The following is a 27,048-nucleotide window of genomic DNA, read 5'->3' as shown; positions in this document are numbered from 1 at the left end:
TACTTAAGTGCTGGTGATTTTCACTTTTAATAAAGTAATATTTTAGAATGATGTCTTTACTTTTACTGAACTGTTGGCTACTTTTTCCAACACTGATGTGTTCTGCACATTTCCAGGTTACTAAGGTTCCTTCATCGCTGTTAAATAATCAGATCCAGAATTTAGTAACAGCTCATAACAAAAGCAAACAAATGACTAATTGTCATTTGCTTTGATTGCCATGCAGGGAAGAAAGGACATTCTGTGTATGGCCTCCCAGTGGAGGAAACAGTTTGTTCTCACCAATTGCTGGTCATGTGTTCCAGTACCAGTTAGAGTCAAAGAGCCTTTGGTTGCAGTGCATCATCAGCCAGGATACAAGGTCCTTTCTTTTCCGCTGGATTGATACCAGTACACAGAAATCCATCCATCATTCTTATCACTCAAAGCCACACTTCAGATGCATCCTTACAGGTTTACAGCTCCAAGCTCTTGATTATAAACTCTTAGTCATCATGAAAAGCTTCATCAGTAAAAAACTGAAAAAAAAAAATCAGTTCAGAATCAGTTGTTTTAGGTTACAGAAAGATTGGTCCTTCACACATGAATATTCCACAATTCACAAAACCTATGCCTTGCCACCTTGAAAAAAAAAGATTTACTGTCTAGTGTTTACAAGCATAATAAAAAAGGCATGGTTCTCAATCTAAAGACTGAACAACACGACTACTTCTGCTTTCTGTTGGATGTTTGTGCCACCTACAGGCAAACTGGGATTTTGAACATTACACAGGTGCTGCATATACATCCTTCAACTTCAACTCAAATGAGCCTGAGGGCTTACGCTTGACTTTGGAAAGAGTGGTTTCTTTCTTTCAGTTTTTCTCTTTGGAAGAGCTAAAATTGTCAAGCTGCACCATTAGAGATGTGAAACCCACCCAGCGTGCTCTTAAAAGACTTACATGTGTGTAACGTTCAGACCAGCGTGAGCTATTCTTTGTACACATTTTCATTTCCCCAAGTCAACAACAAGCCTATTTTCACTCACCAACCCATTACATGAATAATCTTACTAACTTTACCCCAGTGGCTGGTTTATAAAATGTAGAATTATTGTTGTGTGCTTTGAACCTGCATATTCATGTGCCTCCCTCCTCGTCCCATTCCGACAACTCGGATTTAGAATGAATATTCTGTTTTTCTCTCTTGATTGAAGCTGAATCAAATCAACAAAATCACAAGTTGATTAGATTTGCATATCTTAAGGCATTTTAACAGGCTTTCTGCATTTAACTTTTCAATTCATATTAAACTGAAATCTCAGTACAAGCTCCCAAGAGACCAGAAAACTAAGGCTATTCTAAGGTACGTCAAATACACTGTAAGCAGGAAGAAAACTGCACTGCCACAGTGAAATAACAGTCTCCACATGACTGTTACATGACAAGCCTCATTTTATTGTCCTCCACGGATGAAAACAGAAACTGCGTGTACAGAATGGTAATCACATGCAATACAAAAATATGAATTTTTACAGTAACATAAAAAAACATGTATCGGCCCATTCTAAAAAATTTTACAGCTTTTATACAGTATTTTATACATGAAAAAAATATAAATATATATACACATCTGTAATAGCCATAGCAGTACCTATTCAAAAATGTTGTGATGTATTTTACATATAAAATGTTTATACAAATATTAGAAGAATCAGGTTCAATTTGCTATACATTAAATAATGTATTTACATTACATACCATTGGATTTGCAACACAATATTTACTGCAGTCTTTCACGAAAACCAACCCTACGTATTCCAAATACAGTACGCTCACTCAGTCGCACGTGCACCCACACACAACACATAAATACAGGCACGCCAACTGAAGCCAGCAACCACAAACAGTATACACAAGCGCACACAAGAGGTAATGTTTTAGGAAGATATAGGACACTTTTGCGCCAGGTTCCTGATTTAAATATATATATATATATATTGTTTTTTGTGCAGAGAATGAAATCGCTCAGCTCTTCTTGAAAGAAAGATCTCTCTACGTAACTCATGTTCTAATAAGGTGCACTTTACACTTCAATGGATGGACATTATAATTAAAACGTCTTTAATCATAGAGAGCCGGCATCATTCTTTTCTCATGTGGATTTTGAACAACGACAGGAATATTTCACCCGTTTCAACTGCCGTTTTGCCGTTTAGCAGTCTTCACGAGTGCCTTATTTTCAAATGCATCCAAAAAAACTAACCAGGTTATACTCCAAGACGACAACATACAAATGAGCATATCACGCTGTCCAAGCCTCTGACACCCTCCTGAAGGAAAAAGAAAACACTGCAAATATGACTATTTAAAACCAAACTAAACGACAACAACAAAAAGAGCTCATGATTATTTCTTTTCCTGTTGACAAAGTGCATATTGTGTCTAGACATGGGCTGGTGACCATCTCAGCACATGCCATCACACAAACATTAAAAACTGAGAGAGAGAAGAAGAGAGGCAGTCAGTTTGAGAGCATCACTCGAGCAGCCTGTCAAACGTGTGTCAACCCCCTCAGGGAAAACAAAGATAAATGAAGTGGTCCATTTGGTAGCAAGGTCCATTTTTATGTCCAGCAGTGTTTCTTTGTGTGTGTGTGTGCGTGCGTGTGTGTGTTTCGGAGAGGAAAAAGAGCCGCGCGGCCCCGGCGAGAACAACCACATCACAGCAGCACAGAGAAGGTGAGCAGGCCCAGCAGAGGGCAGCCATCAGCAGGCACAGACCACAGCGTACCAGTCAGTCTTAGCACAGACACCACAAGCCTCAGAGTCCCGAACAACGTTACAGAACAAAACCAAAAAGGAAGGCAGAGAGATATTAGACGAAAAGGATGAGACAGCGTGGAGGACGACAGCTGCGTCCCTTCCCCCCACCACGCCGCTGCACCTCACTCCACCGATCCTCTTTTCCCAACAAGAAAACGCAACGGTTAGACATGGAAGATCAGACTGTGGATTAGCGGAAGCAGTGTCTGTTTCAGGCAGAGGCAATGCTTTGATCAATCCTGTAAGAGTTTAAGGATACAGGAGCATGCAAGGCAGACCCAGGCTTTGTTTTGCATTGCTTATGTTTCAGAGTGACTGCTACAACCTAGATTAGAAAAGAGAAAAAGAAAAGAGAGAAGAGAGCAAAGGAAAACACAAACGTTAGACAGTTAGTCGAAGTGTATCAGTGAAGGAAGCACAATTTGAAAAGCAGAAAGATATTACAAACATCTTGATTGGTTAAATGACATTCACAGGCTGTGTGAGTTCAATCATGAAATTATTTTAAGGCTGATTTTATCACTTTGTGACCAAGCAGAGTGCTTTAAGTCACTTTCTATTGTTTTCCATCATCTGCCTAATGCAGGATGGATAGTGAAGCCCTTCACCATAGAATTTTACGGAAAAGGCAAATTATAAATAAGAATCAGAAAATAAGTGGGAAACAGTGTGAAAGCAAGGTGGACTTCAAGTAAGAAAATTAAATGTGTGGCAGTAGGAAGTGGAAAATCTGGTCAGAAATCCACTCTGGTGCAGAAATGTACAGGATTACCACATAGCAACAGAGTTCTTTCTGGTCCTATTCAACATTTTGACTTGGTCATTTCACACTTAGTTACTCACAATTGAAAATGGAATGTCACAAAATAGCTCATATTTACACCCAGATGACAGTGAGTAGACACTTAAACTCTTCCTCCTGCTGTTTGTGGCAAAATTACAGTTCTGTCACACATGCATGAGGACAAAAATGAATACCAAAACAATTCATAACTTTACATGTGTGTGGATCTGTCCTATACAGTAAGTCTTTTTACTTGTCCTGCTATTCTCATTTAAGAAGCTCAAGAATCTCACTGTGTGACAGTGTGAGATGTTGCTCACGATATCATAAAACTTGTCATGTATGAGACAGTGACAGTCATGCCCCATGACACCATTTTCTGTCAAAAAGGCAACATTTCCATCCGGAAACAACTGTCAACAGTGTTGCTGGACTGTTAATAAATTACAAGTTTACAATTCACATTCATATAAACAACAAAATTCACATTTTGTTAGACAGCAAGCAGCAGCAGAGCTGAGAAGAAGAGCTCTGCCTCGGTGCAGTGACAGGACGAACAAAAATGATGAAATACTTCAAACCTATTTAACTTATCCTCTTTTCAAAAATATATCCAACAATTACCCATTTATGAATCTGAATAAGACTTTGTAGCCTCAACCCTAACCACAAACTCAGAAAAACAATAAGCCACTGTACCAGAGGGGACCAGAAAATCCACAATATGAACTAAGATTTTTTGCTTTTTGTTTTCACATTTCCAGTGTCCTCACATCGTCCTTCATTTCTGGATACCTACTCTGCAGACTTCCAGAAGTGTCCGGGGTGGGACAGCCTGCGGTTGAGCTTGGGCAGCTTCTCCAGCATGTCGGCCAGCTGGGTGAAGGTCGGCCTTTCTCTCAGGTCGTACGCCCAGCAGGCAGAGAGGATCTCCTGAGATGACACACAATGTTGGGTCAAAGCACTCACTGATCTGTGGCCTATGAATGATGATCGATTGAGCGACCGGTTTCGCAACACCTTGATATCTCCGCATCACTAGAGCACAGCTGACTATTTACCGTTCTTACGCAAGCAGAATAAACATGTACTTTTCTGAATGACTGACACACTTTTGCTTCTGTTTCAACTCACAGTGACCTCCTTGCCAAGGCTGATCTCCGCCAAGACCTTCTTTATGCCTTCTCCGCTCCCCACCTGCCAGATGGTAGCTTCTACAGGCTGGTTGGTGATTGGCCAATCTCTAGCTTGAAGCTCATACCAAATGGTGCTGAAAAAGGAGAAAGCAAAAGTTTTGATTGTTTCGTCAAATGTTTAACTCTAAAGTAAGCTCTTTTCAGTCAGAAAGAGGTGTGACAGAACAGTAGGTCTCCAGTGCTCAAACTAAGCTGACTAGTCTGCAGAACTTACCCAAAGGCATACACATCAGCTGAAGTGGAAAAAGGAAGGTGGTCCTCATTGTTACCCGGGCTCATTCTGCGCACAATCTCTGGCGCGAGATAACAAATCCAGCCATGTGGAAGTCTTAGTTTGTTCTCACGCCTGGGGAAAAAAAAAAAAAAAAGAAATGTACACATTTTTCAGTAACATAAAATGTGGAGTGGAAAAATGCTTTAAGTGGAAAATGTATTAACTGAATGCAATCCAACCCCTGTGTACAAAACGACAATTCGTAAAGCGACACACTAAGGTAATAAGCATAAAATTAGCAAGCTGTGTGTTCAAAATCTACTTCAAATACAAGAGTTATATTAGTGTTTTGCAATCTGGAGACTTTGCAGAAAACAGTGGCTGGCAAGGGAGATGCCAGCAGGACTGGAGCTGATGTGGACCTCAGCAATTATTACCAATCACTGGACCTCCCCAGGTAATAATAGTGCAGCGTGAACAGCACTTTAGCTGAGAGTGTGTTTTTAGGGCCTTTTGAGTGGCCTTTCTTACCTCCCCTCCTGAACAACTCCAGAGATCCCAAACAGCCCGAAGTCTGTGATCACGACTTTGTTGGTATCGTGAAAAACGTTCTTTGACTTCAAGTCTTTGTGAACGATGCCTTTAGCGTGCAGATAGCCCATTCCCTGGACCGGAGGACAAACAGCGACAGTTCATGAAGTGTTGTCATGTACATTCAGACACGGGGTGTGTGTGTGTTTGAGCTACTCCTCTTAACATTTTGGACCATTAAAAAGTGCACTTTGAGGATTTTGGTTTACACAAGAGTTTACTCAAATAATAATGTTTTCCTTATTCTTTCTTTTGCTATAGACTTCTGCTGTGGCACTGGCTTTTCATGCATTTACCATGCATGTTAAAAATTGGACTGGACACAAAGAAGGGTTGGAAATGTGAGAGAGAAATCTGAGAGCTTACCTTTACAATCTCCTGAGCAATTTGTCTTGTCTTATTAATGTCCAAAGTGTTTTTAGTGTCTCTAACAACTGAGTATAGTGTCCTCCCTTTACAGAAACTGTGGGGAGAAAGAAGAGAAGATTAGATTGAAGATGAAAACGTATTTGGGCTAAAATATGTATTGGAAAGGTGTGTTGGATATTTCTGCTCTCACCTGGTGATGATGGCTAGGTGGGGTGGAGCCATGCAGGCCCCCATGAAGAGGACCACATTCTCGTGCCTGGTCTGTCTGTAGTTCATCACCTCCTTTTTGAAGAGCTTCAGATGGTCCTGATTGTTCCCATCAATTTCTAGAAGTCGGATAGCTACCTCGCCATGCCACCGGCCCTTATGCACTTTGCCCCAGCGACCCTGTGCGAACAAAACACTTCAGCACAAGTGCCTTTTTCTGTAATACATGTACTATTAAACGTGTGGTCCCAAGTCCTCACTTTTCCTATGAGCTCGCCGAGGTCCAGCTGCTCAAACGGTATGTCCCACTCCTGCAGGTAGACGCTGGTCTGGCTCGCCTTGCGGGAGATGGGGCCTTTCCACTGGTTTCCCCGAGAGCTGGGCAGATCATCCAACTCATCGCACTCACCGTCCGAGCCCACGTTCATCCTTATGTCCTCCCCATCGTATTCATCCCCTTCATCCTCATTCTGCTCCTCGTCTTCCTCATTCTCCTCCTCTGCTTCGGGGTCTTCATCTTCAACCTCAATTTCCTCCCCTTCCTGCAAGAGTGTGATGTTGGCTTTGTTAATCTACTGTGCATAAAAAGGGGAAAGGAAATACTGCAATGACATGTGCATTTCTGCCTGTATAGAAAATGGCAGAATGGGGTAAATCATATGTATTGCATTTGCATCTCCTTGCGTATTGTGTTTTTTACGGAGGAATCAACTGTGCTGCTCAAAGTGCTGCTGCTCTTCAACATATTGTGTAAATGTGAGCCCGCATTGATTTAATTTATTGTTTTTTTTTTCCCCTCGGTCTCCAGTTTTGTGTTGTTGTCTCTATTGTAAACCGCAGTGATATTTTCATGTCAGCAAGGCTCTCCTGGTGAAATTAATAACATCACATGCCCAACATCACGACAGCCACACAGGTCAGCGTGGTTCCAATAAACGAATGTCAGAGGAGCTACTGTTTTTAGTCAGTGCCATTTATGCTGAGATTATTTACAAGAAACATGGATTCTAGGTATTCTAATGAACAAAACCATTGCTATCATTATATTACAGTACCTCGTAAGAAAATAAACACCTGAGGTACTTGAATTAATATAAACAGGTCTACAGGCTTTGTCTTCTCCAAGAGAAACACAGTTTGGGAGAAAAGGGTTTCACATATTTCTACCTATTTTGCAAAATTTTCAAAACTCATTTTAGTGCATCCTGTGTCATGATTCTCATGCTTCCAAAGGTTGTTTACGCTCATATTTACTCAGTGAGCTCCATCATGACATCTGAGTATTTCAGCCCTTCAACTGATTTTATTGCTTTTGACATCCCTGTGCTACCTTTGACGGATTACAATCAGTCTCGATAAACCTGTGAAATGAATTTTAGACATATGACTCTAAAAAAAAAAAAACCCAACTCATTATAGTGACAGTAAAAGCTGAATTTAAGTGTGTTTTTTAGACTGCATGCACAACATGTTGCAACATTACCTCTTCATCTTCATCCTCCACCAACTCGGCATGTATGTCATCCGCAGACTGCTCTATCTCACTGCTGTGGTACAGAGAATTGAGATCAGAGGGGTGAAATCCAAAAAAACCTGCGCAAAACATTTAATATTAATTTGTTTCAAATAAATGTCTTACACAGTGTCTTGAAGGACATCAGGATGCAAATGAGCAGGACTGGAGACATCTGCAGGGAAGAATAAGACGGTTTATGAAGGAACAGAACAAGGAAAATCCTCTCTCTTGCATTTTATTCCTCTTCTCTTTTAGTAAAGCCTCATGGCCCACCACATACAGAACATTACTGTACATGCAATTCACCACTATGACCAGCAGATGGTGTCAAAAAGCCATCATGCAACCCAAGTACTGACACACAATGAGATGTGAAAGATGGCCACACTAACTGCTACAACCCTAAAAGCAGACATGTAGAGGACGGAGAAAGCTGCAAGGAATCAAAGGTTTGGAGTGCGGAACAACAGTGGGAGGGTAACAATCCAGCATGATGTCCTGAAACCGTCAACTCACCAGGGAAGATAAACTGCTGTCTGTGCTGAAAGTAACAGGCAGCTTTTGGGGGGGGAAAAAAAGAGAGAGAGAGAAGGAAAGACTGATGTTTGGCAGGTAGAGAGCTTTGGTTAGCTTTGAATTAACAGATTTTGAAAAACAGCACAGTTTGTCTTCAGTGTTAATGACATAGATGGAGAGGAACGGGAAGAGAAGGGCGTTTTCGACACATACATGAAACACTGGAAACATGGAACAGTGATTCAGGAAACAAACTCTATATAATAAGGAGAAATCAAGAGGATTTTGCTAGCATGCACATTTGAGTACATACAATATGTCTGTCTGTCCAGTATCTGCCAGTCTGTACTTCTGTATTGATTCTTCTTTTGTATTTCATCTATTCCCTGAGGCTCACCTGGGAAGTTGAAGCGGCTGTCCCGATGGCCTTTGGGCGACGGGTTGGGTGGGGGCGTGGCACTGGGGGGGTTGCTCTGCTGGAAGGGTGCTGGGGAGGACGGTGTGGAGGAGGTGGTGGAGGACGGATTGCTGCTGGAGTCCAGCTGGTTAAGCACTGGAGGATGATCCTGGTGGATGGAAACATCACTATCAGTTGATAGCTAACAATATTATGTATTTAGCACAACTTCTACAATTTCTGCCACTTTGCTTTATTTTCATTGTACATTGTTGCAGACTAATTAATTAATTTTCAATGAATAAATGATGGATTGTGTTTTGGCAGGAATAATGAACGTTGATGGCATAAAATGGGGAGAATATCACTCAGCTTTTTTTCCTTATCATCTTATTTCCAAAGAGTCTACAATAATATGCACCTAAGTACTCATACATTTCCCATCCTTTGCCTCCATCCCAATATGCCCAAGCAAACAAAAACACAACAAAAACAATACAGCACACAGGCATGCATATATGAGATGTAAGACAACATGTGTGCAACACAAACCGGTGGAGATTATTATACACAGACACTAGAAGCAAAACTCTAGTCTGGAATTTTGGAGGCACTTTAAACTATGGCTTCGTGGACTTACATAACCAAAATCAAGTGGAGCTGCAATTGCTGTGATTAGTCAATTAACAGATTAGTACATCGAAAAAAAATCAGTTGCCACCTGTTTCGATAAATCGTGAATCACTAAGTCATATTTCAAGCAAAAATGTCAAAAAATTTGCTGTAAGGATTTGCTGCTTTTCTTTGTCATCCACGATGAGAGAGTCTCTGGGTGTGGGACTGGTGGTTGGACAAAACGAGCAATCTGAAGACACCAACTTGGGCTCTGAGAAACTGTGACGAAACTTTTTAAAATTTTGTTGATAATTTTATAGAAGTGATTAACCAATTAATAATCAGCAGTAATTAGGTGGGTTTTTTTTTTTACCTTTTTTGTAATGGCCTTTGGAAGCGTGCCAAACTGCGGTGCTTCTGGTGGCCGGTCCACAGGGTTGTTTATGTCGGATGGAACAGACTCCGTCCTCCGGATTTTGGCGACTGGAGGAGAAATTGTAAATGTCACAATGTATATGCTAAAGGAAGGAAAACTGAAGCCAGAGAATTAAAACAAAGCTTACTTGGTAGAAAAGAGATTCTGCAGGACGGGGCTTCTTTTGTGCATTTGTTGTGGCACTTTAACCTGCACAGAAAGTAAGCAGCGTATGAGAGACCCAACCAGCTCCAGTCCAGCTCCATACACTCCCACAGCCTATAACAGAATCCTGGAGCTTTCTGTCCTGTTTCCTTATTCTGTATACTAATGTGTTACTGCTCTACTTTCTCAGTCAATAATAAACTACTATGAGTGACACACTCATAGTTTAAATAGAAAGCGTCAAACTCACCGACAATGTTTGCACTTAACCCCAAACATCATGTTCTTCTGGCAGACCTGACATGTCTGGGACAGCCAGGACTTGGTTGAAAACCTACATAAAACACACGCACAAAAAAACTTCTGGTAAACTCACAGTATTACAGTATTAATACTGTTAAGTAATTATCAAGTTATTTCATTAATGACAACTCTAGCTGATTTGCTTTATGACATGAGCTATGGATACAACATACTGCGAGTGTAAAAGAAAGCTCTACCTGTGTGTTACTGCTAGGCCGATGTCCCTCCTCACTGCTTGTGGGGAACTGCGATGCACTGCTATGTTATCTAGCCATGGAAAAAGAGGCAGAAGAACGGAAAGAAGGAGAGTAAGATCAAGGGAAGGAAACACTGGTTAGAACAGAGTCAAAACTTTTGGGATGCGATTCCCTCAGATTAAAAGGATCGTGGAGACGTTACAGACTCCAAAATTTCAGTCAAATTCCAAACACAAATGAATACATACGAATAAATATGAGGAATAGTAATTTTTCAAAACAATTTACACAAACAAACTTTGATTATTCATTCCAGAAATTCCATTCCAGTTATTTTTGACAGGTGATATTGATTAAACGTGAATCTAAAACATGTCAAACATGCATATGCACCCGGTTGGCAAAATAAAAGACGTAAACATGACTTACTCTTAATGGTGCTGTGCTCTTCCAGGAGGGTGGGAGTCCCAGGCAGGGTGTAAGATGCTGTGGTAGCAGCTGGGGTGACTCCAGGGGTGCGCGCAGACATGACGGGGTAACGGGAAGGCGAGTCCTCACACCCATTCCCGTTGACTTGCATATTCAAGAGCAACTTATTCTTTTTAACACACCTGCAGCGTGAGAAAAGGAAAAAAAAAAATCAAGTGGGCCCAGGCAAAAACTAGATTTGATACAATAGCAGATCTGCTTGACCACCAAATTGTACGAGGGAGGTTATGTAAGGGCTGGAGGAAAGCACGTTGGAGTGTCTAAATAGCATTAGCAAAGGATGGCCAGAGTGACATCCTTAACACCCAGACTGAAGTCACAAGGACCAACTCACCACACAGTGCCAGTTCTGTGGTTTATACACTCACGCACGTGTGCACGTGAGCAATCAGATTTGGAACCTAATTGTTTAATTGTATTTTGAGTTGTGTTTCCTCAGCAATCAGAGCTGTGGCCTGTTTTCAGCTGCAATATACTGTTCAGTGAAAAGCCACAGCAGGATTGTGTGTTAGATGCATTGGATGTATGTCAGATAAATTCATTTCTGCCTTTGCCGTTTTTTGTTTTTTTTGTTCAGTTAAGCCTTCCATAAACAGACAGGATATTATAGATCAACATGTGGCTCGTTCGTGTATGTGCATCCAGAGAGAGAGAGGGAGACCATGTGTGTCCTGCCACCTCGGAGCATTAGTCCGAGGAAATACTTCCTGTTTTGACATGAGTCATAATCTCTGGGAATCTGTGCCGGGATTAGCTCAACTCACACAGTCAGAGCAAAGGAGCAACAGGATGTGAAACACGGAGAGAGAATGCATGTGAGCGTGTCCAAGGAAAGCTCTGCCTCTGTCCTGGACGCTGCACCAGCCGCTGTTTTCATGTTTCACGGGATATGAAACATAAGGCTGCAACAGTAACCCAGTTACTGTAATACCATCACGATAATACAAACGGTCTAATTTCACAGCGCTCAGGAGAAGCTTAGCCTTGTATATATGAATGTGCATCTCAGATAAAAGCTGTCACGTCTACAGCTGTAGTGAATGAAGTTGTCTTTCCAGCTGCTTGATAATCGTATGAAAGCAAACAAACTAAAAAAAAAAAACAAAAAAAACTTAAGTTGTAACTAGATAACCTTTGACAGTTTTGTTAATAAAATACATACAATTAATAAGCTTTCATTCCTATTATCACCACTATTCACTTCAGATGAGTCAATCAGCTGACTGGCTGATCATTACACAAACGTACTACATCTCAATGAGAAATAATCGTATTCCCTGATCTTTTAGTATTGGAATCGTAAAATTTCAGTGACTTTTTCATTAGCAACAAGGGATCCTTGAATAAAAATGTTTTGGCTTTATTGTTGCAGTAATCAGTAAAAGAACAATGGAATCAAGTTAAGAGCTCAAATCATAATGACATTAATGCTAGCTAACACATAGCATAGCTCACTTCCCACTGCCTATAAACTGTAACACAATGTGGTCTGAGATGAGATGACAAAGTGAGATGTGTTACAGTATTTCGACCCAAAAAACTTCCTGAGAACCTACTTGTTGGTGGGTGGGTCTTCGATGCGGTTGCCCAGCTGGGACTCGTGGCTTTTGCTGCGCGTCAGGGTGATGTTGGGAAGCAGATGCAGCACTTTGCGGGATGGAGGTGGAGGGGTGCAGGGGGGCTTCAGTCGGTGACGCCTCTTCGAGGGCGGAGTAATGGGTGGTGTGGAAGTGTGCCCGTGGAGCCGAGCTGTGCGAGCTAACGACATCGGGAAAGGATCTGTAAGAGGGCTTTCACTGTGGACATACGATGCCAGTGCTTCAGGTGTGGGCACTGCTGACACAGAGCCCGAGCGCGGATGAGGGAAGGTAGCGCAGGGGGTGGATGGGGTGGACTGGATGGTGGATGGGCGGGCCAGCGGGGAGGGACTGTGGGGGCGGAGTGGAGTCCCCAGGTTGGTTAGCTGGTCTGCGGTCAGTAGAGAGCCGCTGTCTCTCCTCGTGGGCTCAGACAGCCAGGGACTGCTGTCTTCTCTCAGTTCACCTCCTGGTCAGCAGATGACACAGAAAAACACCACCAGTAGAAATCCCAGAGAGAAAACAACATGATGCGTTTGAGCACGGAGGCACCCACGGCGTAAACACGTACCTGATTCGGTGGCACTCTTCAGACAGGAGAGGGCAGCACTGAGCCTGGCACATTCTTCTGAAGTGGACCCAAGTCTTCGCATTGTATCTCTCACCTGAGCACCTGTCATCTGCAGTAAGGCATCCAGGGACAACTTTGCTTCCACTGCCTACAGAGGAACGATACCAAGAAAAACAGAGGGTTACGACTCACTAATTACAGACTCAAGCAATACACATTATGTATCAGTCGGAAGCTCAACAAGAAGAAAACAATCAGCAGGTATGCCACTAAGGGGAAATCAGGTCCAGTGTATAAATAACAATCAGGATGACGGCACTTACTTTCTCAGTATTTAGAAACAACAGGTATATTTGACTTCTCCTGCATCTAATACACCACTAGCATGAACATAGCAAGACTGACAACATCTGTGCCATAGGAGAAAGCAAGAGACCCTGCTTTATAACATCCATAAAAAAAAAAAAAACTTCTGTTGTAAGTCCTCTAACACTGCAGCGGTCTCAGCATCATGGCCTGTAGGAGGCATTAAAAGGGCATCATGGTAGGACAGTAAATGGGTCATAGGACCTCTGACTTGCACCGTTCCTGGAAATCAGTTTAATCCTGTTTGTTTGGGCCTTTCACATACTGCTTCTTCCACTTATCTGGGAGATAAGTGCAGCTTATACAGTACTACAGACACGGCTTTATGTCTGTATCAGTAGATAGGAGTAAAAACTTAAGCCAGCACTTTTAGCTCAAAATGTGCAGTGGTCAAGGCCACCTAGTTTGAAATCCAAAATCCAAAACCAAACACACACAAGCTTGAACTACAATTTAGTCTGTGTCTATTCAATACTTTTATATTCTACTGTGCGAGAGTCAGCTACATTCATTCAGATTAACTCAGGATTTCCTAACCAACGAATCTATGCAACGGCTGAAATAAAGTGCAGTCTTAGAAACCAGCAAGCAGGAGGAAGACAGACATGGAACATGCAGAGAGATCCACACAACACAACACTGTGCAAGCAGAGGATTCCATCAGCCGTGCAAAAACAGAGTGGGAGGCGGACTGGCTGGCACTGGTGGGCTACAAATTAGAGAAGACACAGATACACGGCTGCAAGGACTGAACACACTGCAACCTAGTCTGATCTGCAATTATACTAGGACAGTATGTGTTTATGTGTGTGTTCGATCATATACATACAACTTGTCAAGTGAGACATCATCATGTGTGTGATTCAGCTATTCTGTCACACAATTAAGAGACAGCTCAAAGCGGCATTACGCGAAGCAGAGTAAAATGTTATTGGGTTTTTAAACTAGCAGATTGCTCAAACCAACAATGAGGTTATGACAATAAGACACAGCTCTTGTTAGCTGCAGATTAACCACAAATTCACGATGGAAAACAACATTAAGAAACAGCTTCAGAAACACCGAGCGAGCTGCGAGCAAATTAACCATATGCACTTATAAAAAGGAAGTTAGTTGTCAGTTGTAGATTTTGGTTATGACATAACGCTTGCTTGCCACAGCAGTAGAGTGAACTGAAATCTAAACTGTAACCTTCACCTCATATTGCTCGAACATCATTTAGTTAAACAGCAGTTTGAACATAAGGCAAAAATGTTCACTAAAGCAGGATGTGCAATTCTTAAGTTGTTAAGCACATACACCCACCTGACCCTTCTGTTTCCTCTCATTTCAGTTGGCTATACAGTACAGACCAATCTCAGAATAACTAAGTAGAATAGAAAAGAGTAGCTGAGGACCACAGGGTTAAAGACAAGACTGTACAGAAAGTAAACCTATGTAGATACAGACCTTCAGGCCTGAGGTATTTACTGTTTATTTAATAACCAGTTAGTGAGACAGTAGGCAAAACAACAGCCCAAACACATGGAGCACAGAAGGAAATGGGCGATAATACAGTGAGTTTAGGATGTTTTTTTGACATGGGAAGTACGCAATCGCTTATCAGTCAGGTTAAACCCTTGCTCTGAGAGGGCAAACACTGATCAGAAAACTAGGGCAGCCTCCCACACTCATGTGTACACTGTAAGCAAAAGGAAGCACACACACACAGACACAGACACACACACAAACAAGGGTGAGTGATGTGATATTCTAAAGTGGCTGTGGGCCCTCCACTCCCCTCCCACCTACTCACTCATAATAACGTTACAATTTTAGCTCCATGAACAGCATAGCTTGCATACATGATTGTTGTGTTGTTATGTTGCGGCCTCCTCAATGCAGTATTATTATATTATTGGTCAGAACTGCTGAGGATGTGTACAAACCAACCAACATCACATTTCTGTTGAATCTACCTATAAACTCAAGAGGCTTTTCATAAATATAATGACTAGCCGGCCTTTTCACATTCTATATACAATGCTCACATGCACATACTGTAGTTAGAGACAGAAATGAAAATGAATGAATCTCTGATCACAAAACAGAACTAGTTTTTAGTCTCAAGTTAGCCCCGCTCAAGATGCTTTGGCATCTTAGGCTCAGGCTAAGATAAGGCTGCTTAAAAGAGCCGAAAAAGCTAATGAGTTCACAGGGGAGGCACACATGATCATTTCAGAAACTTGCCAACATGGCATCCACATGCTTGCATAACATTATGCAACACCTCCCTGTTCGCTGCAGCAGGTTGGATTCCAGGTTAGAAAAATAAATAAATACTGAATACAACCATTGTCATATTTTTGGACCACATATTACATAATCCAGCCCTCATAGCACAGAGAGGGGAAATCTCATTCTAATTTCATCTAAATGGGTCATCATTATGCTATGACTACTTTACATGTTTTGGGAAATCCCCACTGATATACAAAATATATATATGAACACTTTGACTGTGCTATCAGGAAACTTTTTCTAGCACACAGCTGAATTCTGTGAAGGGACAGTCCTGAGATTTGAACTGCAAAGCAAACAGAACACTGAACATAACTGATAGGACTAAAACCGTAAACACAAGACAAATAATCAGATCTGGAACAAGGCGGTAAAACAAAACAAAGTGTGCAAAAACTTGGGATATATTAAAGAATAACAAGTGCAGGAACATGTAAACTGAGCAGGTTACAGTTGGGTCACATAACAAAGACAAACAGACAAGAGCAAGCAAAACATACAGTGGCTGAGAGGGATTATAACAGTTTACAGCAGCACAGGAAGGGGAGCCGGTGGAGGGAGAGGAAATTACGCTAAAATGTGATAAACAAATCATGTGGTGAAATGACTGGAACTAAACCTGCAAAATCAGGAAATGGATGTACTTTATTCATTTTTTTTTTGTCATTTTTAGCAGACAATCGAGTGCTGGTGTAAGTAAACAGCACCTCACCTGCTAACACTGTAGCTTCTTTCAGCGCAATGCAATATTAACTCTAAGAGCAGATCTCAAAGCAGCTGCTCGTGAAAATTCTCCTGATCACAAAGTGACCCGGTTTCAGCAACACATAGTGGAGATCGCTTTTAATCCGTTCCTTTTTATAATCAAATGTATTGATTCATGATTTTTTTCTGCTGGAAATATCTGCTAGGTTCACCTCATCCGTCCCTAAGAGGTCAGAGACCAGATGAAACCTGCTCAGGTTCTGCAGGTATAAAGTTACGACTATTTAAGACCTCTGAACGCAGTTTAGGACCAATTTTGTGTCCATACTGGCAAAAGAAATATGCAGAAAAATTGACGTTTAGTGGTACTTTTTTGTGGTACTTGCATAGTTTTCTGACTTCACATGCGACTCTGATGCTTTTACAGTCAAACCTGCTAATCTTGTGAGTGTTTCTTGCACGAGGTACAACCGGCTTCAGATTCATTATCTTCCAAGCCTTCAACCAAGCATTAAATACCCTGTTCTTAAGCCAGATCTCACTGAACTTGTACTTACCCATATTAACATTTAAAAATGAAAGTAAAATTTAAAAAAATAGCATGTTTTCACTTTAGAAGTATAGATTTTCTGATCAGACACCACACCATACTGCGACATACTAGCTGGGTGTGTTCTGACTGGGCTGCACAGATTGCATTAGTGGTTATTGGTTATTATGTTGGTTTCCTTTTGTAGTTGTGTTACAGTGTGATCAATAGAATTTTTTATTTAATGCTGCTTCTGGAGTCATTCATCTGACCATTTCTCTTAACTGAGCTGTAACTGGTTCCTATCTGATATGATGACCAACAAGAGATGATGTTGCATTTATTACTTGCTGATCTCCTGAATAGAGAGACTTTTATTGTGGCGAAATGCCTCACACACTTGTATAAAAGACGCACCCCAGTCTCACTAGCACGGGACAAGGATATAAATGGGAAACAGATTTTTAGATGAGTTGTCAAATGAAGGACAAGCGATCACTTTCCTCACTGGATTAGTTCCGTGAAAGGAAAGACTTGTTCCTGCTGTTTGCGTGATCATAAAAATGACGGTGCCTTTCTTTTAGAGAAGACATTTTGATAGTCACTGGTCAAATATTCCTCATGCACATGTGAGCGTGGACCGAGCCCACACACTGAATCCACATAAATGTGACACAAACGTCGTCACCCAGGGCAGGGAGAGAGTGGGGAGGGACAATGTGGCCTACCTCGATGAGCTCCGGTCGCAGGTTGATGGTGCGTAGCCAGTCTCGTAAGTGTGGGTAGCTGTCCAGGGCCTCGGGCCTCTCTGTCTCTGGCACTTTCTGCTTGCACTGCAGCTGTTTACAGATGTATTTCATCAGCTTCACCTGCAGGGAGCAACAGAGAACACAGCGCAGATGGGAGGGGCAGGTCAGAGAAGAGACTCACAGAGTGCTACAGCTAAGGAGCAGGCCTTCACTGAGGAGGATCTTTGTCACACCTCTGTGTTGGCAGTATGTGTGTGTGTGTGTTATTGTTACTGCAACACCACACAAACACTAAGTCATTCTTTGGAGCCATAACACTGTTACTACTGACTGCTTCTACAAAAGTGACCATGGACAGACAGGGTAAAGTCCATTGCACATTCTTTGCCTCAGCTGACACAAACTAGTATATAGTTTCCATCAATATAATAAAGGTTAACCCGACACATGAACTACTCAATACTTACATTGTTTTTCCATTCTGAGCTGTGTACCTACAGTAACGACTCCAGTGTTTGTTTAACCCAATTTCTCAGTGTCCTCAGTGCATAAGACAATTAATTAGATATAAACAGCTATTATAATACAGAGGAACAATGAGCTGGTCATCTGATGAGAGTATCTGCAGTGCAGACACAGCAAACAAGTGTATCTGGAATGAGAAAGCAGCTTAGTGACATAATGACAGAAGAAAGTGTCATATGACTGGTTCCAGTTAGTTTCAGAGCTGCTGTAGACTCTTTTCATCACCTGCACTGACAAAACAGGGTGCAAAATTGCAGCTTTTGTCACAGTCAACCATAAAATGTATCTATGACAGACATTCCCGTGCGAGCAAATCATTAAACAAACAAACAAACAAAAAAGTCCATCTTCTTGTTGTGGACATGTGAAGCATCCTCTCCAGAGAACAGCACCAATGTCTCTACACCGAAGCAGGGGAGCGCAAGTAGAGGAAAAGAGAGGAGACCAAAAACAAAAAGTAGTGCTTTCAACATCGCTCAGTGTAGGACCGTACTGATGCACGCGACACCTCCAGTCTTCCTCGTGATGCTGCTAATCAGCACGTTAATGACTAAAGCCTTGGTGAAGACCTTTGCTGTAGTGTCTCATGACATGAGGCACATCAGATACCATTATCAGGACATCACAAGCCCTCATGTGGACTTGTCACTGTCTCAATTAATCAACAATATATGAAGCACCACTCCGATGCTTGGGGTAAATGTTGGTGTCGGTGTGCAGTGGTCCTGTGAGTAAGTATTACAATGAACACCATGGTATTGGTTTGCAGTGGCCCATGCTGTGCAGCTCAGCGGGGCCGTATAGCGTGTCTCCTTATCTCGCCGTCTATCTGTAAGAGTCCATTACAGCGCGCAGCACCTTCAGATGAGCTGTGCAACACCAGCTAGCTCTCGACCCACCGCACACCTCTCGAATGCCTGAGCAACAATGAGAGGCGTGTGTCTTTCTCTGCTCATTCAACGTTCTCCCTGACACATCCACTCGCCAACCAGACAGAAAAATGCTGCTCTCACAAAGTGTGGCCTTGGGATGTAAAAAGGCCTGCTTCGTGGCAGCTTACAAAAGTACTGCCACTGTGGGCTGGAGAGATGAAGCAGGGGAGAGAGAGAGAGAGAGAGCGAGGAATGGAGGTAAATACCCTCCATTCAACTACAATTCAATTCAGCTTTATTTATAAAGCCCTTTAAAAACAACACCGTTGGCCAAAGTGCTGTACACAAGTTCATAAAACAAACAAACAACAAAAAAAAACACAATTAAAACACATAACAGAAATAAAAACAAATTAAAAGGCAATAAAAGAGATATAGAAGAAGATAAAAACAATAAAAAAAAAAACTATAGCAAACAATAAAAGCCAACTTCTCACACTGAGTTAAAAAGCCAAAGAGAACAAATGAGTTTTAAGAGAGGATTTAAAAACTGGAAGTGAGTCTGCCTGCCTAATCTTCAAATGTTGATGTCCATGTTGATTCTGACTGTAGCTTTTTACTCATCAATTATCAGTCGTGCTGAGAGCATTATGAAATAATAATACAGCATGCATTATTGAAAGCTAGCCAATAAAACGTGATGTTTTCAAAACTTACGAGCAAAGACAATGTCATGAAAACTGACTGGTTCAGAAAAAAAATGAATGCCAAAAAAACCCTGCACGCCTACGTGCAAACTCTTAATTCCTACAACATCTTTTCTAAATAATAAAATACGCCATAAAACACACTTGCATATAAAAAGTCAAACATTTAAGTGGTGTTAGTGGTGGTGGACTCCTCTTAGCTGAGTGCATCAGACCTTAGAGCCCGTCTAGTAAGAGCAGCTCACATTTGAGCTGGAACCACATAAATCCATTAGCACACATGCAAACATAGTGGCAGACAAGCATGTATACCAACTAGACGGGAGACTGAACATCATAAGGCTCTGATACATTTTGATATCTAATCATTTACTGAATTACAGAGCCTCACAGATTATTCACCGGGCTCTCACCAAGTGAGAATTCAATGTTTCAACAGATCTGCACTAGCATGTGCAGCAGCAAGAGGCCTTTACTCGGTGTGGCTAATGAGCTAGCCTTCTGCTTTACCTCCCCGTAACACCAGTGCAGTGCTGTGACGTCAGGTTACCTAGCAACCCTCTTCTGAGTCGTCAGCAACATTTCTGTGGGATTTTCCCATACATGTGAAACACGGAGCTCAGACACAATACTCCTCAACATACAAATGTCAGCATGTGTCTTCACAAAACAGTAAGTGTGGCAGCCACAAAACAAGACCAACATCTTTATCTCCAGTCACATGCAGAACAGTCACTTTACCTATTATCATCCTAAGCAAACAAGGTAGATAGGAATTACACACGTCCCCAAATCCCTCACTGATCTCAGTAACGTGTGTACTTGTGGTGGGAGCACAGTCAGGCACATTAACAAAAGATAATGACAGGCCCCCGTGCAGATTATTTTTGGCGCAGAGCGGAGAAAGCAGCATTTGACGTGTGGCCTGGAGGTGGGAGGAGGAGGGGGAGGGCGGGGGGAGAAGTGGCGTCAGAGCCCACCTGTCAGCGGAGCTAAACAACACCATGGCAACGGCCTAATGCTGTGACGAGTTGAGTGACAGCCAGCGTGTCAGCCACCGGGGAGGGGAGAGGAGTCCCAGCAGCGGCCTGCCTGACACAGCAGACTCGGGGAACAGATCCCACTGCTCCAGTTGTTTTCTCAAGGCTCTTGCTGACACAGCCACTTTGGCGCACCTGCCAAGGATCGCATGGCCTATCTGAGAAGTGAGCAACAACGCTCCATCCTAGAAAATGATATTTGCACAGGAAGGTCAGTCTGTTTCTCTCTGAGTAAAACTGCACAAGTTTGCTATTTGTCACCAGTGAATAAGACCACTGAAGCCTTTCTACTTCTTGTGTTAGCTACAGAATATGAAAAATCCAGCAGAATCTGGTAATTCCGACCAAATGTTATCGCTATTAGCAAACAAGGGCACAGGAGAGAGGGGATTCTTCACATACTTTTTGGTTGTAGTCTGTAGTCTCCTCTGCCTCTACATGTGTCAGCTCCAGTGAGTGTCACCATCAAAATGGAAAGCAACAGTAGGAACAGTAGCACTGGAGCTTGAAGATAATGCAAATTTAAGGCTAATTTTAATATTGCTTTCAAGGACACATTCTATACCAGGAGCACACACGTAAACCATGCTGAGTACACTGATGTCTTATGACTGACTGGGCTGTTCGTGGTAGACTGAACATACATGGCTGACAGTCGCAGGCACTGGACTGCTCCCCCTCCTCCATCATTGGTATCAGCAGTGCAAGTTGACCCCTGCACTGGGCTGTGGGGTCGGGGGCTGAGGATGTGATATAGTGGAGGCTGTAGCTGTGGTGAGGCTTTGCAATGTTAGCCTGCAACCTACACACATTCAGAACCTTGACCTAGTTCAGGTTTAGCCTGTGACAGGAAGACATGTGGTCAGCTGGGGATGCTTTATGAAAATAAACAAAAGTACTCACCTTCTTTACGCAACTGCTGACAACACTGACCAATAAACCTGTTTTGTGTGATCAAAATTGCGGAAATTACTTCACACTCATTCATTTCTAACATCCAGTATGTAGCTACAAAATGCGACAGTTTTAACCTTTTACAACCAGACACACCAAGCTAACGTCCTTCTAATTTGAAGCTGAGGCACGCAAATCCCCCCTTTCCCACAAAAGAAGCACAGCAGACCTCAAAATTACAGGATGTACTGCAACTCATCCTGAGTCAGTTTAAGAATAGATTAAGGCCTGCCTACACTGTTCATCCTGATTTCCACATCATGCAGCCCATTCTTATTGACTACACCACTCATACCGGAGGACAAAAAAGGAAACAGAGACATGGTCGGCATTGCTACTGTGTTTCCTCAATACCCTCATGTGAGTAACATTCTCCATTGTCTTCTCCTAGGCCTACAACGCACACATGTGCACACACACGCACACACACAGAGCTGTTGTCATGTCATAAGAAGCAGCCCAGCGGATTGGCTTTGACTCTCCCCTCCCCTTTCCTCCCAGCTCTTCCCTCTTGCACAGGCTCTTTGCGCGTCATTTGATTTTCTTATTTAACAACCAACCCTGAAAATGCGTAGGAAGAAAGATGTCTAAATATAGATGCAGCCACAACAGCTCGCACCACGAGCGCACAGCAAACTCTCTCCAACACCGTGAGGAGACAAAACCGAGGGACGCTTAGCTGTTTGCTGTTCATCACTGACAGATAAGACAGAGAATTGATTCTATGTATAGATTTTTATCAATGCATAAATACCAACATTTGTTTAGGGTTATATACAGCTCAGCACATGAGCATCCTACATGCATCCAATAAACAACAGAACTTGATTTCTACTGTTTTTAAGATAGTTTGAGTTTCCAAGTGTCTGGATCTAAAAAAAAAAAACATACAAGGTGCAAAGGCAGCACAGGAAGGATATGTTAAAGAAAAGTCAGCAAAACATAAAGAGCTACACAGTGGCAGCATGAGAGGCAGAGACCAGGCTGAGTGGGATTAACGTGTGAAAAGTGAAGTACCAGTTAGCACTCCATTTGAGAGGCCAGTATCATTATCCTATCACTGGCAAGGCAGAAAAGACGCACAGTTCGAGTGGAATAATAAAGCTCTCTCAATGAGAGTATAAAGTGAGTTCAAGCCTCTCTTGATGGCACTCCAGTGCAATAGGGGAACGATACCTGTTTGCACCACGAGCGCGACAGCTACTTTGACCTCACTCAGTTGTGCTCAATTTCATCACATGAATTAAAGTGGCATAAAGTTTTCAGTCTGGCTACTTCTGCCACAGGATGGTGATGAGCACAAGGTCAAGGTTCAGACACAACAGAGAGGGGTTTCAGAGACGTCTTGTGCACGGCTGAAACACAGCACCTGATACCGGCTGGCGGCATGATCTATAGAGTCAGCCTCCACAACCCTACGACGGGCTGACTTTAAACATTCGAGTTACGTGGCAAGTGAAATCTCAAAGAACGCTCAAGCAAGAAGTGAAAGTGCACATTTATGTCGAGATGATGTTTCAAAATGGTGTGGCAGTAAAGATATAGGAAGTAAGATTGCTGATCAAGACAGCAACTCACGCTGTACCAGTTCCACTTAAAAGACTGTTGGAAGAGATTTACACCAGGCTTCTCAACAATGGCAATGAACATCTGACCCTCCCTTTGTATGTCTCCTCACAGACTTCTCACAAGGTCAAGGACCACATTTGTACAACTTCAAGTTTAGCTTCAACAACAAGTTTGAAACCTCATAAGAGTTTTAAAAGGCAGAAAAATGTATGTCAATAGAGAGCAACTGTATTTGACAGTAACTGCGCTGACAGTCACTTAACCATAGAAGTCCAATACATGTCAGCCTACTCTCTTCCCCACAGCTTTACCTCCAATTAACTGTTAAATAGTTGTGACTTGTTCCCTTGTTTAGATGGCAGTTTCAAAGCGCTCAAAAATCTACGCGATTACAGCAAATTTCTGAATCAGTGAAAAGCAAGAGGAAGTGCTCACACATTCTCCACTCACGCTGTATTTATGGCATATAAGAGGAAGAGGAAAATAAGAAATGAGAAAGACAATATGACAGTAAGAGAGCGTGAAAGCAACAAATAATCAGTTCAAGGGAAGTTTCCAAAATTTTTGACTTGAGCTGTGACCTAACACACTGCTCCTTAAGTGCTGATTTAAATGTTTTAGTCACACTTAATCTCCACTTCAGAGTGTGTAACAGTCAAAACAGTTTAACATGTTTCTTACATATGTGCGAGTGGTAAGCCAAGAGGCAAGCCAAGGCCTTGGTAGCTGCACTCTGAACTCACTGCTGACCACAAACTATCTGACTATTGAGACAAAAGTACAGTTATAATCAGTGAAAATCAAATTAAATACAATGGAACCAGAAAGTGTGTACAGTACCTGATTCCAGTGCCGCAAAATAAAGACTTTTAGTCATTCTGATCCTCAATGTACGGAACCGGCAAAGCTAACTTGAGGTAACCAAACCCACTATCTGCACTTCTGACTTTTAAAGCCCCCCCCCCACCCCACCCCCTCATAACGGTTTCTTTCTAACCTTAGAAAACAGACCTCAGAACAATTTTAATAGCCTTCAAGAAACATGTGAGACCGACACCATTGTCATACAGAACAATGCCAGTGCAAAAAAATGCACCTACGAGACAGAATACCTCAGGAAGTACTCTGCCAGATCACATCCTGTTCCACACAAGAAACACGGTACACATGACAAAGAAGGGCTGAAGCAAGTGGGACAGGACAGGCTGGGAACCTGTCTTCACATTTCTTGAGACAAACTATTCAAGCAGATTGTTTTAACCAATTAAGGCTGGCATCTGCGTGAGCAAACAACATGCTGATGCAGATTCATTCAACCTCACTGTACAGAAGCATTGGGGGGGCTCAGACAGACAATGACAAGCAAACTGATCTGGTTACTATTTTCATTCAATACTGGGCTTCTGTGCTTGAGCTTGTGAAAATTTGTTCCCTCGCAGTAGCTTGCCAACTTGCACCTGATGCCTGCCAGCCAGCTAAGGAGATACCCAATTACACTGCAGACATTAATATTATGAAATTGGATAAAAAGCTAAAGCATAGGACTGCTTCGTCATCTCTCCCTGGTTCTAAAGTAGGCCTACGTCTATTTTCTGCAGACCGTGATACCAAAAGCACGAATACAGGTAGATCTAGGCGACACTTTATTTTGCTACCTGGCCTGCCGAGTGAAACAGTCTGACGGTAACAACATTATGGATGCACGGTAGCTTGCTTTACAGGGCTACTTTCTTCATCAGCCACGATTCTTGACCATTTTGAAGGTCACTCGAGAACCAGTTCATCCAGGCTGCTGCATCCGTGTGTGGTTGAAACTAAATGCTCAGAGCTTTCTGGAACATTGGTTTATAGGGCCAATGGCACAATTGTTCATGGGGTGTTCAGTTATACAGAAATAAAACAGACATGGATAATTGATAGCCTCAAGCCAATCAGGAGTGAATATTCCTTTTATCCAAGGTATAAGGCGTAAATAAACCATGAGCCAGAAAACCCATTTACCATCTATCATATCTCAGCATGTCTGGAGCCTATACAGACGTTAGATTAATCTACCTTGTACAAGGTTGCGTCTGGAGCCTTTAATCCTGTACAACTGCACCGTTCACTACTCCACATCTCATCAGAATGTACTGTATCAGCTTTTCATACCACACAGCAACCCCCTCTTCCCATGGCCGTCCTCAACAGAAGCAGGGCCTGCTGTCCCCTCATGGTTGTTACTAACAACACGAAGCTGGACTTTCCATGACATGATTCCTTCAGTCATCTCGCAGCTGAGAGTATTACAAACACAGTATGTGACTGTAAACATCTCATGGGCGGAAACATGCAGGTTTGAGGACAAAAACAAGCGCATCTTCTTTCAACAACATTGCCCTAAAATTTACATAGTGCTAATGATTTGCATTTTCAAGCCAGAATTCTATAAGGGCATTGTTTTTTAAAAATAAGCTGATGTCTGCATGCTAGCAGTCTAATGTAGTAGGACATGCTGAGGCCCTACAAAGCAACATCAAGTGATCCCAACACGGCTGAACCGAATCTGCATCCAGATGCTGGAAACGGTTGGGAGATGGTTAAACACACGAACACGTTGCACACATCGCTTTGTACGCGTCTTGCATGCCTACTGCACGGATACGAAATCCTGCGCAGAGAACAGAACATAAATAACAGCAGTGTCTAGATGACTGAATGTGTGCCATTAGGCCAGGCTGAATTCAGCTGCACAGCACGGTGCTGTGAACTATCCGAGGGGCTCTTGGCAAATATTTCCACCTAGAGAAAGAGGTCACACAGATAACAGGATCAGACATCACTGATGGGAATATTCTAGAGAAATAGTAAAACTTGGGTATCATTTTTGAGCCATCTTCACCTCCGCGCATCGAGCCAGTAAGCGACAAAATGTGCCCAGCTCAGTGACACTCAGAAGCACAGGGCGCCTCGCTTGCAGTCAATACTCAGCCTATATGAGGCGGACATAGCGTTTGGGCTTCATGACTCCGCAATTTGCTAGTCTGCCTTCTATTGCAGGACGGGACTCAGGCATATCCGAAAATCTCATTACCTCTAAAGTGCGTATTTCTTGCTGTGTGAGGTCGTTGGAAGCGGCGCATTTGGTCCGTAGCCCCTGTAAACTGGAGATGGAGATTTCAATCATATTCTGGATGAGTTCGCATTGATGTAGTGCGGCCATCGCTGCGCCACCGACACTATCCCTCTTCGGCTGCTCATCACTCTCGACCATCTTTCCACCTTTAGCAGACACACTATCCATTCCTCAGCATTGGGCACGGCTGGATGGGCTGGAGTCAAACTGCTAAGCTCGAATAAAACATATGCAGCAGTCCGGCGACGCAGCGACCTATTGTGGAAGTTAGCTTACAGTAAAGGTCCCCAGCTCCGATCAGGAAAAGTCAGGATGCACACTAAATGTATATGAATATTTGTATTTCTTTTTTTTATCAAAGCAAGATGCTCGACGGTAACCAGGGTCGTGAAGCGGTACAAAGTCCAGCAGTACGCCACTTGTATTTTCAGTCCGTGTGGGCTACCGACGAGAGGCTACTCTCTTCTACCGACAGCTCTGGCAGAGGCTTTCACCGTCTGTCAGCTGTTGGGAACATCATGGGGCGCGGTGCAACATGGGAAATGGAGTCACACAGATTACAAAAACCTGCACTCTTCCATCCCCTCGACCTCCCCCACCCTGTGGTGTGCGTGCTCACACACACATAGAAATGAAGAAAAAAAGAACAGTCATAGTTGTTTTCTGCCAAAGTTGTTACGCCAGTGACTTTCTTTTTAAAATACAGTACACT

At 42.6% G+C, this 27,048-nt stretch overlaps 1 protein-coding gene across 2 annotated transcripts; it reads right to left on the bottom strand.

Moving 5' to 3' along the window:
- Positions 1-1,415: 1,415 nt before the first annotated feature.
- On the bottom strand, positions 1,416-26,847 carry LOC124070638 (kinase suppressor of Ras 1-like). Of its 2 annotated transcripts, none has more exons than XM_046410724.1 (20): positions 26,295-26,847; positions 17,534-17,674; positions 12,926-13,073; positions 12,334-12,823; positions 10,718-10,899; positions 10,289-10,358; positions 10,039-10,122; positions 9,772-9,833; positions 9,582-9,691; positions 8,594-8,762; positions 7,804-7,852; positions 7,648-7,711; positions 6,425-6,706; positions 6,148-6,344; positions 5,955-6,051; positions 5,529-5,662; positions 4,998-5,129; positions 4,722-4,857; positions 4,387-4,520; positions 1,416-3,128 (listed from the first exon to the last, which is right to left on the bottom strand). In XM_046410724.1, exons 1-20 carry the CDS (start codon positions 26,502-26,504, stop codon positions 3,122-3,124), a joined length of 2,898 nt encoding a protein of 965 aa, XP_046266680.1. In that variant the 5' UTR covers positions 26,505-26,847; the 3' UTR covers positions 1,416-3,121. The 2 variants fall into 2 exon arrangements, with proteins under 2 accessions (XP_046266680.1, XP_046266681.1); XM_046410725.1 differs by lacking the exon at positions 26,295-26,847 and adding an exon at positions 24,062-24,182.
- Between the last annotated feature and the right edge of the window lie 201 nt (positions 26,848-27,048).

Source organism: Scatophagus argus, chromosome 14 (assembly GCF_020382885.2).
Source record: "Scatophagus argus isolate fScaArg1 chromosome 14, fScaArg1.pri, whole genome shotgun sequence".
Lineage (NCBI taxonomy): Eukaryota > Metazoa > Chordata > Actinopteri > Scatophagidae > Scatophagus > Scatophagus argus.
The sequence above is the reverse complement of the archived record's forward strand: the minus strand, read 5'-3'. Positions and strand labels throughout refer to the sequence as shown.